This window comes from Schistocerca piceifrons, chromosome 3 (assembly GCF_021461385.2).
Source record: "Schistocerca piceifrons isolate TAMUIC-IGC-003096 chromosome 3, iqSchPice1.1, whole genome shotgun sequence".
Lineage (NCBI taxonomy): Eukaryota > Metazoa > Arthropoda > Insecta > Orthoptera > Acrididae > Schistocerca > Schistocerca piceifrons.
In genome coordinates this window covers 942,161,721-942,182,805 of record NC_060140.1, presented here as the reverse complement: position 1 = coordinate 942,182,805, position 21,085 = coordinate 942,161,721, and the positions used below count along the sequence as shown (strand labels likewise).

Below are 21,085 nucleotides of genomic sequence, written 5' to 3'. Positions count from 1 at the left end.
GTTTCCAAATTCCATCACATATTTACGTGAAAAAGACATATTTTTGAGAAGTTCTGGGATGCTTGCAAAGATTTTCCTAATTTACGAGTGTGCTGCTTAACCTGTTCCACAATGAATCGGTGTCTGTGATTTAGAGTTACTGCAAATAAGTAACAAATGGTCTCACATTGTTCTCTATTTTAATAGGAGTGTATATTGCCCGCATTTATCGTACATTGCTGCCGTATTATCTCAGCGTCCATAACGCGAAAAACGTTGAAGAGAAACAATAAAACTTGTACCAATTTTTCAGTTGTTGAAGAGAAACAATAAAACTTGTACCCATTTCAGTTGTGGAAGATATCTCGTTTTTGGCTATAAATCACTTTAGTTCCAAAACGCCACTGGGAAAACTTGTAGCATATCAGACGCACAAATTAAGAGAGAATCGGCAATCCTAGTATAAAGTTATTTGTTTATTATTCTGCAAAACACTGCACCAGGCATAAGTTATTTGTTTACTGTTCCTTAAGATATTGCAGCAGGTATAATACAGCCCCACTGTGTTTGCTGAGTTGACGGCTGGAAATCGCCCTGACTAACTGCCAGGTGTTCACAGGCTACTTTGGATGGGTGTGTTGGGAGGGCCGCCAAGGGTTGTGTATCAGAAACACCAAAGGTATCTGAAGTACCTCTGGTGTGCATAGTCTCTCCTGGTGTAAGTACAGCACGCATCGCTAAGCGGCTCTGCGAATTGAGTCTTATGATATACTTATAAGCAGTTGGTAGTCCTTAAACAATTCCGAATTTCTCTCCCACTCTTCACCCAGTTTGATGTTTTAGCCGTTGCGTCTTCAATTACTTGACTCTGTTACTTGCTTATATTAGGAACGTTTTAGGCCAGAGGTCCTCCACCTCGCTGAAGGTTGTGAAAAAAGAGGCGGCCCTGTACTCTAAAAATATAAAAGAATTTCTTTTCAGAAAAGAGGTCAGCCACTTCTCACGAAACTCTAAGTTGTTTATATATTGCTGACTTCTTGGAGTGCGAGGTTTCGGCCCAAAACAAACTTCCTGTGAAGCCTGCTTGAACCCGATACCACGATACCTCTTCTTGTAAGAATTACTACGCTCTCCAAGCGATCTTTCCGACACGAACTTCAAGCCTGTACAGCTTCGGTGACTCTGTAAGTGTCCAGCAGCGCAAGTCCAGTAACCTGAGAGTGACAGTGATACGACGCTGTTGACTGATACCTCAGAAATCGCAGAAACAACAGCTGAACACTTCACTAGCAGCAATTTGATCCAATCAGGGACGTAAGAAATGCCATAAATTTCATTATAGAGGCTTGCATCAGGCAGAAACGGAGTAAATAAGCACAAGCTGTTATTAAAATGGAATAGCACAATAAATTTCCGTGAAAGTAAACAAGTGCGAATATGTATTTATTATGCTGATTAAAATTAAAAATATACGAAAATCTGATCATCCTCATTGCATACATTCGTGCTGTCTGCAAATACAAGGCCTGATGTATCACTGTTATGTTAGAGATTTTTGATGATAAATAAAAATCGTTTACACAGGATCACGCTATCTGGCCCCTAACAAACCATATAGCAGGTTATATCAAATAAATTATATGACAGGTCGCATGTCTATTTCACAATTTATTAGTCATTTTTTGTTTGTATTATCTCGTTGATAAGCAAGTTACTTTAATAAAATCTTTAAACTGCTTCGCATACGTCACTGCAGACTTTAAAAACTACTTCATTTGAAGCAGGTACTGAAATGCAAAACAATGACTATCGTAAATGTCTGCTGTTGCTAATAACCAGAGTATTAATGCTAGTCGTTTTAAGGTTATGTCACTCGCCAGTAATTACTGTTCTGCTTTTAAATTTCCTTCTCAGTTGTAATTAGAACCCAGCAAAAAGTGTCAACATACTTGTGTTGAATGCTAAGCTCTAACTTCAGTTCAGTGCTCAGTGTGTTACCTCCACATTTTTCACCTTTAGTACATTTCCCGACGTTTTAGCAGAACAAACCGTACCGATACTACAGAATGAAGCGTTTTCCAGTGATCTTTAATGAGGTGTATCACTAAAACGGCGTATTTTGGTAATTCGTAAGCGTAAATACGGAAACCTCCAAATATGGCACATTAGCTTCGCACAAGTACGAATACATTGTGAATGTTAGTCCAGTTTCAGAGGCAGAATTCTTGGAACCCAAAATATCTTGGTGTCAGCATGGAGCGTACACTATGCTTCAAACAACACCTTCTTAAGTTAGCTCAAAAGTTGAGGACTCGAAACAACATCATCCATAAGCTATGACGAACTACCTGGGCATCTTCAGCAACCACACTGCGATTTTCAGCTCTGGGTTTGGTGCACTCAAGTGCTGAGTATTTTGCACCTGTTTGGACGAACAGTCATCATACAAGGCTTGTTGACACCCAGCTGAAAACGACAATGCGCATAATATCTGGCGCAATCAGATCTACTCCAGTTTATTGGCAACTGTACTGTCCTTACGAGGGAACTCCACATGATCTCCAGGAATTCTAACCTACCCGTGCATAGCGATCTGCCAGTTTTAAATCGTAAGAGACTGAAATCACGCCATCCAACTCTGTGCGATGCTGCTGACATGGTTGCTAAGGATTTCAAACTCCTTAAAGAATGGAAAGTTTGGTGGGAAGCAGTGACAGATGCTAAACTTCCAAGCGGATTCGACCTACCACGCAAGACCTGGACTACTCTCAACAGAATCCGTACCGGCCATGGCTGATGCAGGGATGCTCTCTTTAAGTGGAAGAAGCTGCCTGATCCAGCCTGTGACTGCAGGGCTCCATACCAGACTGTCCACCACATTGTCAGTGAATGTAGGATTCGATCTACCACGGAGCCGAAGACGACTTCCTGCTAGCAACTCCAGATGCAATGCGCTGGATTGAAGGACTGGATATTCAGTTGCAAAGCCAACCTTAAGTTTCTTGTGTGTAAATCTGTACATAAGTATACGTAATCTAATTTTATGATATGTCTGTTTTAGCCATACGCTAAATAAGAAAGTCCCAGGATCTGTTATAAAAGGTGAAGATGAAAAAAAAAAAAATTACATACAGACTGTTCGGAGATTCCCGTGGCAAACTTCTAGGACTTGCAGAGGGGAGTTAGTACACAATATTTTGAATAAGAACCCATGTCCGGAAAAGTCATCTAACGACGCTGCAGAGCATCAAAGTTACAGCCGCCGGCGCCTGTAAATGAATATGTTTACAGGGTGATTGCGTCATGATGTTACAGACTCATAAAGATGATGGAGACGGATAAATGTATTAATTTGTTGTAAGGGTTCCTGATGTGGAAACGAACGAGTAGGAAGTTACAAGCGAAAATCATCTTGTTACCTCTGTCAGCGGAATACGTGTACCGGTACTATTGTTGCTAATAATGTATGGTAGGCAACTTTCAGATGTGGTGGTACGGAACGAAACAAGAAAAAATGTCCAGCAAACATGGGATCTAAAATGCATCCTTTAGGACCTATGAGAACTTGCTCATCTCCAATAGTGTGAAACACCATCTCCTCGATTGAACAGGCGCTCATAGCTCGAAAAGCATTACCATTCGTGAAAGCTGCCAACCGTACAATCTTAGCAGCAACAGTACTGGTACATGTATTCCACTATCAGAGGTAGCAGAACGGTTTTCGCTCGCAACTTTCGACTCATTCGTTTCTGGTACAAGGAATCTTATCACAAATTCATAAATTTATTCTTCTGCATCAGCTCTGAAAGTTTGTAGCGTCATGACGGAATCACCCTCTACATACATTTACAGGCGCTAACGCCTGTAACTTCATCTACATCTATATGATCACTCTGCAATTCACATTTAAGTGCTTGGCAGAGGGTTCATCGAACCACAATCATACTATCTCTTTACCATTCCACTCCCGAACAGCGCGCGGGAAAAACGAACACCTAAACCTTTCTGTTCGAGCTCTGATTTCTCTTATTTTACTTTGATGATCATTCCTACCTATGTAGGTTGGGCTCAATAAAATATTTTCGCATTCGGAAGAGAAAGTTGGTGACTGAAATTTCGTAAACTTCGAGGTTTTGTAGCTCGTTGAATGACGTTCCCACACATGGGATCATATTCAAACTATCATGTATTCTCTCTCCTCTATAAGTCCTAGAAGTTTGTAACGGGAATTACCGAGCATACAGTATAGCTGGACGCGTAGCTACGTCTTTCGATACAATATCTCAACGTCCTTAGTCACATGGCCACTGTGAGCACTTTGGATATCCAACATTATTGTTTATCTTAAGATGTCCTGAAGCCTTTTACTGCCAATGCGTCATTAATTGACATTTTATTACGAGAAGTTGGTTCATGGGTGATGGGCCTGAGTATAAATCTTCACTGGGCTATTCCCCTGAAACGGCATACTGCAAGTTATAATACAAAACAGCAAAACGCCGTGAAACTAGTATGGCGAATGTCGCATCGAGTATCACGCTGGTATGACGTCACTTTCCATAGCAGCGTGGCGTACGATAAATACGGGCCTAAACGCGTCAGTAAGGTAGTGTTAACAGCTGGCCGATGCAAATGCACGCTTTGTCAAAGATTTCGTGAAACTTCTTTGATAGAACTAATTCAGTGGAGCTATTACACGATCGTAAAATATTTCGTCATAGTTGTTCTGGAACGGATGCCAAACATTTAACAACGCCATAATCTGATGGCGAGCACGTTGCTGGAAAAGAGAGAAATGGAAACGATTGTGGGCGAAACCGTGGATAGGGAGTGTAGGAACTCGAACTGTTCAGAAGAATTTGCTTCGTGAGCTACAGTGTGAGGACGTAAGCAATAGCGAAACTTATTTGACAATGGGCGAACATACATTTCAATTTGCCTTCATGAAAGTGGCCCCTCATGTTTCTGTACACGATATTAGTTTAAGAAATGCCATTCCTCAATTTCATTCATCATAATCGATGTTTTTGGATAGCTTGGAACAATGTCATTCACAGTTTAAATAACGAAACACAGCACTAGTTCCGCATTTTCTCATGCTTCACATCATGCTTTTCGAGAATTTATTCTCGTTATCAAAAGGAAATTTTCACTCAGGCATTTTATCTGGCGTTCGTATGTGTGATGTTCTGCCTTTCTGGCAGTGCAGTTATTTGATTATGATCAACAGCAATCGGACCGATTTGTTTTCAACGAGTTTCCGAAATATCGCATAAAATACCTATGCAAATATTTGTATTTTATCGTGAGAACGAACTCTCGCAAACCATAATGCAAATTGTGAAAAACTATATATATGATGTTGTGTTTCATTCTTTAACACATTGACTGCCATGGTGAAATTCGGATCATGCATTGCTATACCACATTGAAATCTCGAATATTACTTCTGAAGCCAAATTGATTTTTTGCATCAGATGTCTTCTTTAGAACATGTAGGATTAAGTTACTTGATAAAATGTCAATTTATGACTGATCTGGACTGATAACAGATGTGAGCCATATATGGCTCACGTGGCCCAACAACTACATTTTAACACAATTATAACCTAAGTCCTTTGTTTGACAAGTTGTACAGCGCTAGAGTATTTACAACAGATGTTCCAAAAACGATTTCAGAAACGATCTTTGTGTACCATTAACCATACGCCCTAGTTAGGCATCACCATGGCTACCAATTGTAAAAATATTGAGTGCTATGAACATGAGAGTGTTCAGTGGAGCCACAACTCTTAAACCCATAGTTGAAACGCATTATATGTGAGCCCTATGAGGCTCACGAGGCCTCTAACACAACTCTGCATGAGAGCCAGTTATGGATCACGCAGCCCACAGTACAATGTATACGTAAACAAATATGGCTCACGTGGAGTCACAACCTGTGTAACTGGGGCCAACATTGGCTCACGTGGCAGTCAGTGTGTTAAACCATGAATGCTATTACTGTTAATGAATGTCCCATGGCTAATTTAAGATTTTTAGCTATATGTGAAAGCTATTCCAGCTTTCAACATAGTACTCGAATCGCACAATGTACCATTTTACGTTTTATTCCAGAAACATGTGAACCAATATATCTAAATCACTTAATGAGGAATTTATGAAGATTATGTCAGGTCATTTGGAGTACAAATAAAGACATTTATTTCCCTTAAGTATACTTTGAACACACTTCACATCTCCATCTCCTTCCACATCCTTTCTTTTTATATGTAAGCTTAACGTCACTGGCAGTACAGCAAATTCGAATGCAGCTGATTGCTGCAACTATTTCTTCGTAAGGCCGCAACAGCTTATTACGGTTTTTGTAGTCAGCGTCCTTTGTGGTATGAAGACTTTCGTATTTTTCATACTTCGCAACAATCACCGTGGTGGTCGCCATGCACCAAATATACTTCGTCATTTTATAGATTAAATGCACCAACGCAGGCGAAGTGACGTATAAACAATGGCCTCACTTTAACTTTTATCAAAGATCTTTGCTAAAAGCTTCTCTACTACATTGTCAAAAGATTTGATCAAAGGGCTTTGACACAGACATACATATGTCTGTGGACTTTGAATGAGTGTTTATCATGGGCTACGAACACAACATTGCTGACGTGACACAGGCCTGTATTTATCGTTGGCCACACCAAAGCAGCTGTTGGAAGGTGTGAGGAGTGGGGAGAGCCGCACAGGCTTCAGTGTTTGCTGTCGTTTCTCACATTGTGTCACTGGCGTAGCACATCCAGCTTGACTCAGTATACACTCAGCTGAGCTGCAGAGAAAGCTGCATGCGGAACCTCCTATAGTAAAGAGAAGGAATTGGTATAGAGGAAGACCTCTTACTTCTGGCAATCTCTGACTATTCGTTACCCATTTTATAAAGCGATGGGAACTATGCACGGACAGTTATGACTATGAATCCAATTATGATAAGTCTATGAGACGTGGCAGTCGGGAAACAGACTCCCATGTACCTTCACAGCTATCTCTAGTGAAAAATTTGTGTAGACGTAGTTGCAATGGGACTAATCATTGTGACTACATCCAGGAAATTTTTGTCACACAGATCTCCTATTCTCAAGGAAACAGCTTAACACTCATAGCATCCACTCTTTATGAAAGCCACCACATCCATTCACTCCAAATGTTGATGTAAGGGGGCTGAAAACTTGATTTTAGGGAGAACCAGCTTACAAACTTCATTCATCCCATTTACGAAACTTTACAACGTTTATAATATAGACATCTCCCACACTCATTCTTAGATACTCTTACTAATGTGCGTATCTTACTGTGTCTGACTCGTTCCCCCTCTCACTCCAGTGACAGATACTTGACTATTCCCATTCACTCTTTATTAGAGCAATTATTAACAAATCACTTTCACTCCTTACTTAAAAAGTTTACTCTCTCTACGAAGATTCACGCACATTCCCACTGCACAAGATAAGGCAAATAACATAAACAGCTATTGGAACTGAGACCTTTAAAAATTCAATTACAGATCATGAATTGTCAATACATAGTTTCGTCACAAGAAACTGGAAATACAGTCTGAGCTTCATTTTCTCGATGAAACAGAAAACAATTACAAAAGAATGAAACATACTCAACATCAGGATTACATATTGAAAAAATCGTAAAAAATAGATAATTTTAAACATAATGTCAATTAAGTGGCATATCAAACCATCTACATGAAATAAAGGCATTTAGCTAATTGTTTGGTGTGCCCAAAAAGTAAAAATACATAGTTGTAAATCAAATTACGAATGGGAAGTAAAAACATGTGAGAATGAACATAAAAGATTTTAAAGTTATGGAACATGAATTACATTCTCACCATCGGAAGACTTGACATAAAATACACAACAAAGATACCAGACTATACAGTCATTACACGGCTTACACAGGAATAAAATAATGACTAAAATCACACCACAGCGATGTTGGCAAGAATGTCTTACCAGACTGGTAGTCATAATAGTGTCTACAATCACAAAGTAAATCATATACATATACATGTGTCAATGTTAATTACCAAGATGTAGATGTCAGCTCTAGAAATATAAGCAACACACATTATGAATCACCTATTCTAGGTGGCGTTTTCATTATATTCAAGGCCTCTCTTAGTTTGTCACACAAGAGTAGTTCATCGTATTTCACTTTGCATGAGACGACGACACGCAGTTAGTGATCACTTAGTTGGGGAGAATTTCACTTTCAGTGTCTAACAGATGAAATTTAGTTCAAATTGATTTTCCCAAGGCTCAGTTCCGTTCAATGTTTGTCTAGCTTACTCCCACTGGAGAACAACACCAAGTCATTCAGCACATAGTCATCACTCTGTATATGGTTATTCAGAATGATCAAGATACATTTAAGTGCCTGTAAAAAATTTTGGTATGGAGGTAAGGTATTATCAGATTATGTGTGCGGGAACAGCAACTCAACACGTCTTTCTATGTTACAGTGACTTCCATCAACGTGACTCCTAGACCACTGGCGAAGGCATTTAACAAGGTTCCATCTACCAGACAATCCATTTACGAATGGGAAAGACGAAAGCAGAGGGCGGATAGAGGTTCCTCAGAAGTCCACAAAAGTCCAAATCAATGTCTCGTGCCAGTCGCAAACTAGGAATACCATAGTCAGCTGTTTGGAGAGTGCTGAGAAAATTCCTGCAAACGAAACCGTGTCAGATTCAGTTCCAAGCCACTACAAGTCGCGAGGCACATTTACAGAAACAGTTTTGCATTTTTATACTGTTATTGGCTCACTCTTACAGAACTTGATGGCAAAAAATGCCTTCTCCATTGGCCTAGCAACCCTGTTGCTGGATATTACAGCAACAAAAAAATTTTTAATTTCTGTTTGAATTTTTTAATTTCTGTTTCCATAGATATAATCATCCAGTACCCTACCTAAATGGAAACTGTTTTTTCAATAACTTGTATATGTCTAGATCATTTTGAATAACCTTGAAGAATACCACAACACCATATGAATGTTATGAAGTTACAGACAATTTCTGGTATCACTCATCTTTAATACATATACAAACGTGTGTACATGTGAACAGCACCACAAGGTTGATGAACAGCTCAAGCGAGACTTAGTCTTTTCACTTTCTCGAGTAGTACAGCTCAAATTACTACCTCATCTTGAAATGCCTAGCATTGTGTACATGAAATGTTCTCTTAAGTGACAGACCTCAATAGCTTGGTTTCTTAATGTCACTAATACTATTCACATATGCCTTCTTATTGGGTAACAATTGCCTTAAAATGCTCCCCTCGTTATCCCACGAAGTGAACTAGCTTTATCCAGGATTTCCTGTGCAGGAGCAAGATACATTCAATTTACTGAGTCACTGAACAACAAAAAAAATGCCAATTGTCCAGATGCAAGCTGGCATGTAGACATCATAGTTCGAATGAACGTGTCTGGCATTGTCCGTTGTTACTTTCACTTTAGTGCACAGGTGAGTGCGCGGAATGTGATACACTGTGGTCAATTTCTCGCTGGCGACGTGCAGTCTGCTAGTGATGCCCAAGAGAAAGACACGCTGTGGCACGTACGTCACAGCACATGATACTCCAGGTCTTATGAGCAGCAGGGACAGTCTCCAACAGCAAACGCGTTGCTATTTGAGACCATTGTAATACTTCGTAGTTGGGCGTTTAAACAGACTCACGTTCTCGATCGTATATGACAAATTTAAACCCGTCGACAAGCGGACCGTGCATCCGAACGTTGAGCGCATCGAGTTTCTGCAGTCACAGCGTGGAATACCACGTAGGGGAGTCTTTCAGCATGGCGCATCCATACCACAGCATATCACCGGCAAAGTAACGGGCTAGTTGAGCGCTGGCACCGCACTTTCAAGGCGGCTCTTCGATGCCACGACTCTCTTTGGACGGAGGCCCTTCCCCTTGTGCTATTCGGCACTCGTGCGATCTATAAGGAAGACCTCAAAGGCACAATAGCCGAGTTCATATATGGCCAGAACATTGTTCTCCCTGGCGAACTTGTGAGCCCTTCCGCTTCTCTCCCTCAGTCTGACTTACCATCCTTCGTGGACCGCGTCAGACGCCACTTCATCAACCTCCAGTCCCTCCGCCCGCCAGCCACTCCCGCCCTAAGGCTCACGTCCCGAAATCTCTGAACAATTGCGAGTTCGTCATGCTCCAAGATGACAATGTACGTGCTCCCCTGCAACCCCCATATACCGGCCCGTACCGTGTTCTCAGGCGCTCAGCCATCACCCATGACATCCAGATAAAAGATTCAGCTGTTACAGTCTCTCTCAATAGACTTAAGCCTGCTCATGTCGAGCCCGGTTCTACCCCACTTCACACTCCGACCACTCCTTCCACGTCGGACTTACACACTCGATGGAGTGACTTCCAGCTCCAATCGTCAAGCTCTTCTCCGACCTCGCCCTCTACTCCAGTCTCACGCACTCCGTCGAGTGAGCACATGCTCCCCATGTCGAGCTTACCTAGTTCTGTGTGCGTGAAGAAGTGGTAATGTTATTTATTTGACTTCTAAATGCTATGGTATTCTCCAACAATACATGAGAGTTGCAAGTCATTGTAATTTGAATTGTACAATATTTGGATGCAGTTTAGAGTGGCATGATTCAATAAACAAAAAGCATTACACATGTATCATTTATTGATACTAGTACAGTTGAGATAATGAGAAGTTTGCTGATCACAGATTGCATACATTTTATCAGAATGACTTATATTAGCACCTAACACTATTGCTTGGCAAATATCTAATTTTTTAAACCATGTATCTTACTTTTAACCATTTTTTGATTATTCTCTCTGGCAGTATCAGCTGTGCGAAATGTACTGCTTCTGACACATATACAACTGACTGTTTTGGAGAAGAGTTAACACACCCTGAAGAGAGAGGAGTCTGGAGATTCTGTCTGCTCGATTGCTGCTCATATCTCATTGCTGTGGCGTGGAAGACAAGGTCTACCTACGCTGATTCATCGGGCTAGCCCACTATCGATATCTGCCAACTGTGAGCTTCTGTCATAGTTCTACGGCTTAATGTTTTACATTTTACCATCACACATTTATTATTATTATTACTATTATTATTGTAAATAAACAAATACACTCTTGCTATAAAGTGCAATTGGGTGACATTAAAATTTATTTTCGTCCATTAGTACACATACTGGTGCGTTGAGGAATGCTATGCAACAAGAAAAATCGCGCCAACCCTACCCCTGGTCCTAGGGTACCCACGTCATGGCATACAGTCAGACAAAATCGTGTAACTGTAATACAATTAAATCTGCACTTAGAGGATATGACTGAAAATGCTGCCATCTTGTGCCTGTACTCACAGTTTTTACTACCCATACAAATAATCGACTAAATTGTGTTTACTGGTGGTGGCCTAATGCAACATATTATCTATCTACTTATAATTTTAACTATTTAACTTGAAACGTATGGTGTTGGTGTACTTGTATAAAATACCATAGAATGATTTATAAACACTCCTTGCAGAGTGCTGTTAGTCAACAAACATTCAAGTTTTTATCATGTTCTTAACACATGCCAGAGGCTAGTGATGTCTTGATAACAGCTGAGCGCCTCTACCTCCAGACAGCGAGCCAGGCAAGTGCACTACTGGATGCTGCACAGTTCTAAGGTGTCATCTTGCTGACAGTGCGAAAAATTGTTCTGGCTACCTTTTGTTACTACTATTGCAGACTCAGTGCACAATGTGATAGGTACTGGACTCTGGGCGTCACCAGATGCTTAAAAATGATACTGGTGGCTTCTGAGCTAGTAATCACCTGCAACAGGCGCGTTTTTAAAATACGTTTGGCATTCTTTGAACAGAGCCAAGGCGGCGTGTGGTGTGTGGATAGTAATCTGCAGATAATTGTCATTGTGTGCTGCAATTCTCAAAGCATCAGAAAATTGTTCTTCTATTTTGTAACTGAGTATGTTGCATTCCACCACTATCCATATGATGTGCTAGCACATGCTACTGCACTGAAATTAATGTATTGTAACTCCGGGTCAACTGTGGTAAAATAGTACTGTCTACACACAGCTGGGAGCCTGTGCTATCTAGTCTAATACCATGTGAGTAGAGATAAGCGCATTCCTATTGGTTTAAGTAAGAAAAGGAATGTACTGTTCAGCCATAAATATGAGTCATTTCAACAAGAAAAGTCATTCTGGTCTAAGATTTGCCAGCAGCAACTTCAACAGTGTCGACAGAATCAGGAGAAATGAAGCATCATAATGGAAATTTTATGATTATGGTTCATCAAAGCTAATAAACGACACCAATTTGACTCTAGTGACCCTACAGGTATTATTAAGGTGGGGTTTTTCGATATTTGTATGTGTGTGTTCACTGCAGCTCTGATCTGAGGACTAAATTCTTCTTCCTCTGTTGCAGACAGCCTGGTTTGTCAATGATGTATTTGCTGTACCTGTTAGCATCATCAAAGTGGTAAATGCTGATGACACCAGCCCATCTGTTAATGCAGTCATGCTTTCTATCACCTGGATCATTTCACAACCATCATGGATGTTCACGGCATCAGGCATCGTTTCAACATCACTATGTACCTAGCAGCGTCAGCCCCACAGCCCACTCTATTAGGGATCTTCTGGTAAATCACACAGCTGCACTGGACTACCATGTGTTTGCTGGCGTTTTGGGGACAGGACCTCAAAGGGCTGTGTTAACGACATGAATGTGGACAACCGAGATCCTGCAACTTTTCTCAATGCATGCCCAGGCATTCTGGAAAGGATATGCCCTGAAGCAGTCAACGACCAGCAGTATCCCACCATTAAGTGTAAATCAGTTCTGTATTGTGGGCTGGCACATCCTCTTATGGTGGGCAGTGATGCCACTTCTCCCTCAAATTTAGATAATGTACTTCTGCTGTTTAGCAAAGGGACACTGTCCAAATTTGAGGGAGAAATGGCGTGATATACAGAGCAAGTCAATTGCACAGTGGTATGGAAATTGTGGCAAGAATATCATAATGGGCAATTTTTCTGAAACGAAGGAAATAGGGCCAGTGAATTCGCTGGTTAGCACACTAAACTTGTAAATTTGTTGCTATTCACTGTGAGTGAGAAGCAACCTATATGTGTATGAAAAGCCTACTTTCCTCCCAATCAAGCACAAAAAATGAGCAAGATAGTTGTTCCATAAATGCCTCAACCCTTTTACAAGGAGGGAGGTTCTAGAAAAGCACCTCATTGAATACTAAAGCTAGGAATTGGTACCTGTGGAAATGCCACCAACGATACAAAACTCTTAAAGTTTAAGAACGGTCATGAACAGCAGTGATGTCCCTTTATTGTATATGCAGACTTCGAGTACCACCTGGTTCCTGAGGTGCATTGTGAAAGTGGCACCAATGCCTCTTGTACTACCTTCACAGAATGGCAAGTACCATACCCAGCATCGTATCATAACCTATGTCCGTATGATTCCGATTGTAACAGAATCGAATCATATGTTGGAGGCAATCATATGGGAGAAGTTGATGAGGTTTATTGCAACAATGTTCCTATGAATGAGTCGCAGGAGAATGCTGCATTATACAAGTGGGCAGCTGATGGTTATATCTGTGGACTGCCACTGGACAGAAAAGTGGAAACTCCACAAAGAGACCACTCTAATCTAAGAAGGAGGTTCTACACGCAGCCCACAATGCATGCAAGTTGAAGTTCCAACTGCCAGGACACATAGCCGTCTACTTTCAGAATCGGAGCATGTTCGACGGTTACTTCCTTGTTGAGCACTTGGGTGGTTCCGGCTTGAAAGATGATAGCATCAGCGTCATTTGTAACACCTCCGTTTTTGTCCCGACCTGATCTGATCGAATAGCAGCCCAATATTTATTATTAACATGACCGTGAACATAATAGGGCTGGTAATTGGAATTGACTGCTACGGAAGTTGTTACTTTCCAGTTCGTTCTGTTCAATACCATCATACTGAATGTATGTTAATTAGGAACACCAACACAGTTTTACTAATTACGAACTTATATTCTTCTCAAAACAACAAAAAGGAGATAGCCACTGCCTTCGTCATACATATCTAACTACGGCTAATCTCAGCACAGGCTTTCTTCATTTTCCATTATCGTCACACGCTAATCCATCACTGCATCCAACACTGCAATCCAAGGTTAGGCTAGCGCGGTAGACGCGAAACCAAATATCGGCACTAGTAACGTCACTGATCACTTTCATAATGATACTTCATCACTTCCCGTTATTAATTTATTATTTAGGGGTCTAACCACGGCGATGGTGACACCCTTTTTGGTTAAAGACCCAGTATTTCAATAATGGCCTCCACACACACACACCACTCCCGCCAACCACTCTGGCGCATCTCCACACTCGCTCTCGCAACATGTCACAATCGATTGTTCGTCCTATCGACCTGTGCCGAGTGCAAAGTTATAGTAAGGGCCTACGGACCCCTTACACATTCCATTTTATTTTCCGAGTTGATCCATGCCAAAATTAAATCTCCACTTCTGCTTCAAGAATGCGTTTCTTCAGAAACTCACTGAGACAGTGCATCATGAGGATGTGCATATCACCAGAGCTGCATATGCCAATGATGCAAATTTTCAGCTTGTGAATTTGTGGTCTTTCTGTATGACTACCCGGCAACAGCCTTACTGGACTGGATTCACATATTAAAGATGAATCTGTTTGTGAATCATAGTTTATTTATTGAGAGCTTCTTTTTTTTGTTATGTCTTTTCCTTTAACTTATGAGAAATAATTCTCATGGTTTGTTTACCAAACTACTGTATTTGGCTCCAATTGCCACTTCACTTTATTACGATGCGCGCTTGCAGTAATTATGACTTTGAACTAAATTTAGTAGTGTGATTAAAACCGAATTTCAATTAACTGTCACCATACTTACTGCATGCTCATTTACTCATGATTTTAGAATTGCATGATACATCTGAAATAAAGTACTGTGCTTACATTTAAAAATTTATGTATTCTGACAAAAGAGTACAAATTACAGAAGACACACAACAAACAATCTGCATTTGAAGAATCTCTAATTTCACAGTGATTGTTACTGAATAAAACAAAATAATTATGTCTTATGACTTGACTGCCATATGCTGCACTGCCATAGTTATAGAACTTGCTAGACAACAGGCTAGATATTACTACAAGGATGCATGTTGTTATTTAACTCAGAATGCAAATAAACCAAATAATTATTTTTATGTAACCACAGTGACACCCATACTGTAAGGCCATGAACCCTTAGGAAACTGTGATGGAGACTTTGAAAACCCCTGCAGTAGACAATGCTACTGCTAAGTAAGTCAATAGGTGCAGAAAATAAGTGTACACATTTTTTGAGCTCACTATTTTTTTCCCTTAGGGTAACTTGCCTTAACAGCAATTTGCATGATTCAGTTGCAGGAAAACAACTCTAAGGTGAAGGGTGCTCTGGCATTTGAGGAAGTTCTGGACTCAATTGGTTCCAGAGGGAAATTCCAGATGAGACTGAACGTTGTCTTCGTTTGTTTTGCATCATGTTTCAACCTGATGAGCGTCAATATGTTCTACATTGCTATGCAGACTCCTGATCACTGGTGCCATGTACCTGGTCGAGAACACACCAACCTGTCACTCGAGGAGTGGAAGAACTTCACTGTTCCCAGGTTTGCAGTAGGGACTATGTTTAATTTTTAACTTTCCTCTGTTACAAGTTGTCCTACTGGTTTACAAAAGATGAAACATGCCATAAATATCAAACAAATCGTAAATTGGATCCTAGGACCTACATACCAGAAAAGGAAAGAAAATAATCAGAGATGTACCTGCATTCAGTAGTACCACTAAGAGAAGTTTTTGAAAACAACTATTATTATGTTCTCATTATCAACGAGAATTTAGAGCAACTGCGGAAATGGTAAATCATACATCAATAATACGGCCTGTTTGTGTAGCCTACGAAAATTCAGCCAGATCTTGAAAAAAATCTATCACAAGGCCCTGGTAATTCGTAAAGTCAATGGACAAACCTAACTGCTCAGTTCAAGCTTTATATCAATCTAGTGTTGAAACAGAAGACAATGGATAGAAGTCCAGTACATTAAACTCCATACTTAAAAATACACCCACACTTGTGAATATTATAATATTACGATGTTGCAGTGCCTGTGTTATTCCAAATTATGATGCAAAATTCCCTTGGACATGCTTGCATATTTATTAAAGTATCCTTCATTTCACTAAAATTCTTCAGTTTGCTTAAGTGATCAAGAATGTTTAGGAAATTATTATTTCAACAGTCATCTTGGAACTATAGCACCCAAATTTATTTATAAAACAAAACTGAACACACAAATACTATCAACTACAGTTTTGGGGTTTTAACATTGGTTCACACATTAATTTCAATTACTCTTCTAAAGCATGTAATGTCATAAATGATTTTATAATTGTCCATCATGATATGACTATACAGACTTTGATGTTAATAAACTCCTCTGTGATGTTCGACATACATTGTCATTCACATGATGTTTATTTACAAATACGTTAGAGTTGTACAGTTGGGCTCACTGTCCCAAGGTTATTACAAATAAGACATTTCACAGTAGAACATCGTTGTTGTAGTAAAACTTGAAGACATGATATATAGTCATTCTACAAGTGAGCCATCTTTGTGTACAGATCCGAGTGCAGAGTAAAAAATGGCGATTGCTAGCTCCCTTCCAATATACGGTTTTTATTGCTGGGATCTGGGACTCTCCAAAAGGATGTTCGACTCACCTTCAATGCAGCTCTTTTTGTTTAAGTGGAGAGACTGCATCTATAAAGTAACTGTAATCTGTCAGAAAGAAAGGAATTGGCTGTGTTCCTATATTAATGGACCAAACATGACATCTGCCTAAATCGGAAATGAGAAACCATAGAACATCATTTTCAAGGTTGCTAGCAGATGGATCAAACCACCTCACCTCCCAAAGTAAGTCGGTGGAAAATTTGGAAAAACTTGTCGTAAATTGTTTTGAAATAAAACAGAATGCATCAGAAAAAAATGGAACACAGATATTGCATGTTTTTCCTTTGATTGTGCATGATTCTTCATTTGATAGTGCATAAATTCTATCGCTATTTGAGCGATGATTTTGTTGATCAACACAATTTTTGGGCAACACAGGCAAATCGAAGTCTATTTTTATGCCACGACTTTAATTTAGTATGATTTGTAATAATTCTGAAGGAAAGACCAATCGGAAATTGAAATACACTCCTGGAAATGGAAAAAAGAACACATTGACACCGGTGTGTCAGACCCACCATACTTGCTCCGGACACTGCGAGAGAGCTGTACAAGCAATGATCACACGCATGGCACAGCGGACACACCAGGAACCGCGGTGTTGGCCGTCGAATGGCGCTAGCTGCGCAGCATTTGTGCACCGCCGCCGTCAGTGTCAGCCAGTTTGCCGTGGCATACGGAGCTCCATCGCAGTCTTTAACACTGGTAGCATGCCGCGACAGCGTGGACGTGAACCGTATGTGCAGTTGACGGTCTTTGAGCGAGGGCGTATAGTGGGCATGCCGGAGGCCGGGTGGATGTACCCCCGAATTGCTCAACACATGGGGCGTGAGGTCTCCACAGTACATTGATGTTATCGCCAGTGGTCGGCGGAAGGTGCACGTGCCCGTCGACCTGGGACCGGACCGCAGCAACGCACGGATGCACGCCAAGACCGTAGGATCCTACGCAGTGCCGTAGGGGACCGCACCGCCACTTCCCAGCAAATTAGGGACACTGTTGCTCCTGGGGTATCGGCGAGGACCATTCGCAACCGTCTCCATGAAGCTGGGCTACGGTCCCGCACACCGTTAGGCCGTCTTCCGCTCACGCCCCAACATCGTGCAGCCCGCCTCCAGTGGTGTCGCGACAGGCGTGAATGGAGGGACGAATGGAGACGTGTCGTCTTCAGCGATGAGAGTCGCTTCTGCCTTGGTGCCAATGATGGTCGTATGCGTGTTTGGCGCCGTGCAGGTGAGCGCCACAATCAGGACTGCATACGACCGAGGCACACAGGGCCAACACCCGGCATCATGGTGTGGGGAGCGATCTCCTACACTGGCCGTACACCACTGGTGATCGTCGAGGGGACACTGAATAGTGCACGGTACATCCAAACCGTCATCGAACCCATCGTTCTACCATTCCTAGGCCGGCAAGGGAACTTGCTGTTCCAACAGGACAATGCACGTCCGCATGTATCCCGTGCCACCCAACGTGCTCTAGAAGGTGTAAGTCAACTACCCTGGCCAGCAAGATCTCCGGATCTGTCCCCCATTGAGCATGTTTGGGACTGGATGAAGCGTCGTCCCACGCGGTCTGCACATCCAGCACGAACGCTGGTCCAACTGAGGCGCCTGGTGGAAATGGCATGGCAAGCCGTTCCACAGGACTACATCCAGCATCTCTACGATCGTCTCCATGGGAGAATAGCAGCCTGCATTGCTGCGAAAGGTGGATATACACTGTACTAGTGCCGACATTGTGCATGCTCTGTTGCCTGTGTCTATGTGCCTGTGGTTCTGTCAGTGTGATCATGTGATGTATCTGACCCCAGGAATGTGTCAATAAAGTTTCCCCTTCCTGGGACAATGAATTCACGGTGTTCTTATTTCAATTTCCAGGAGTGTAGTTTGATGGTAAAAGGCGATTATTTCTGCCAAACTAGTACACAAGCGCGGGTCTCACACTTCACACGAGCAGTTGAATTAACTGCCTTGGCCATCCAGACATGCTTCCTGGGTGACCGATACTCTCTACTTGTCACACGCTAGTAGCATCCACTGTGCATTCGCCTACTTGCTCGCACTGAGTCCTGTATCCCTGCAAGACGCTCAGACCCTGTTGTGCATCTGTACTGAAATTATCAAGGCTGTCACACCTACAAATATGCTATACACTATTCAGTCAGAACATTATGACTACTGTCCTCCTATCAATATAAGCCTGTCCAGGCCATAGGGCAGCTCTGGTGAGGAATGAATGCTAGTCAGACACACATATGGTGCGTTAGTATAAGTGAGCATACTGTCTGTATGTAGAAAGAGGAAGACGCACAGTCTATCTGAGTTTGACTGTGGGCATATTGTGATGGTCCAGAGGCTCAGTTCTAGCATTTTGGAAACTGCACGATTGGTCAGGAATTTGAGGAGTGCTGTGGTAAGTGTCTTCAAGATGTGGTAAGGTCAAGGTGACACCACATCCAGACATCGTGGGGTTGGGTAACCGTGCCTCATTAAAGATCTCGGACAACGTAGGTTGGGCAGCCTGGTAACACGAGACAGGTGATGAACTGTGGCAGAACAAACATCAGACTTTAATGATAGGCGGAGTACAAGTGTGTCTAAACACACAGTGCTCCATACGCTCCTAATGACACGCCCCGCAGCTGATGACTCCTGTATGTGCTTATGTTAATGCCACAACATCGGCAACTACATCTGAAATGGACACATGACCATAGGCACTGGATGTTGGCGTCATGGCATGACGTATGGTCTGAAGAATGCTCTGCATCATGCCGATGAGAGGGTGCAAATCTGTTGTCTCCCAAGTGAACAGCTCGTTGACACCTGTACTGTTCTCTTTTTTTCTATGTTCTTGTCATACATTGTTTTGTACTATGTATTGACGTAAATAAATTGATTCACATTTGCACCATAATTTTCAATATGTTACTATACATGTCAACATATTATCTTTGTTCTCTTATCTTTGCATGTTCGTATTCCATATATGCACCGTATTCTTTAAGTGTTGTATGACATGATTGATGATAGAAGCAGCGGTGTAACCTAAAATCCAAATGGCGACATCTTGCTTCCTGCGGGTTATGGTATTTTTTGTGGCCTGGTTAATTCCGTGATGTCGACGTTGTGCGGAACTGTGCAGTCAGTTATCGAAAGTCTACTTCGCATACGATCAGTCCAGCTGTACCACAGGTGAAGCTGTGAATTAAGGTGTCCATGTGGCTGCATACTGTACAGGCAGGAATGGCGCTCAGGTGTTGGTTGGAACTTTGTCGTTGGTTATTAAATACCATGTAGACCGGATGCTTGGTGGCAGTACAAAGTTATGGATATTTCGCTAGATGGTATTCCACTTAGTTTGCGAATATTTTTGAATGAGTCTGTTTTCTCTATCATCTGTTCTGAGAAAACTATAGATTTTCGCATCGGTATTAGGTGGATTTTGTCAGTTTGTCGTATGTAACTGAGCTCACTGTAGTAGAGTCTAACATAGCGAAAGGTTATTGGTATCACAGCTTCATTAATTAGGAGCATTACACTGCATGGCCTTAAATTTAGTGTTAAGTTTTTAATTAATCTCGGTGTGTCATTGGTGATAGTTTTATGCATGCGGCTGATCAGAAAGATCCGAGACATGTCGGGCACTGATGAGTAGCTTCCGCCTCGTGAGGCTGGTAAGGCCAACATTTCAAAGCTTGCTTTGAAACTGTGACCTCTGAGGACATACCAACAGAAGGCTTTCTGTATGCTGTCTGCTAGCTGATTTCAGAGTGGTAGGATTTGGCCCAGATAGTACACTCTGCTCGCTGCGGATATTCTGACTGTGTGTAATCTTTGCAGGAGATCTAATTCCCTGTGTGACGAAATGCATGTTGTGGCTCTGATCTTGTGCAGCATGTCTGTCCAGTTTTTTGTCACCATAATGTCTCTGTCTCGTATTGCACCCCAGTATACTCCGAGAGATTTGTGCTGTGCCCTTATTTCACACCAGTTGAGATGGATAGCATCACCAATGCTTCTTCCTACATAAACCTAAGTTGTCTTTCTCTTGTTTAGTTTTGCACCAATGACCGCGATGAAGTCGCTGACGAGGTTCCCCATTTCCGTCAAATTTACTAAGATTGTATCACTAACCACACATCGTCAGCACAAGCAATGCAAGCCACATTCTCCGTTCTGATGGTGAT

The 21,085-nt window shown here is 41.6% G+C and overlaps 1 protein-coding gene across 1 annotated transcript in view; it reads left to right on the top strand.

The window, feature by feature from the left end:
• The first annotated feature begins 15,656 nt into the window (after nucleotides 1-15,656).
• The window catches only part of LOC124789240 (solute carrier family 22 member 7-like), a 63,674-nt gene continuing 58,245 nt past the window's right edge, over nucleotides 15,657-21,085 (top strand). The window contains exon 1 of the mRNA XM_047256535.1: nucleotides 15,657-15,760. Coding sequence (XP_047112491.1) covers nucleotides 15,657-15,760 — 104 coding nt within the window. The remainder of the gene's footprint in view (nucleotides 15,761-21,085) is intronic.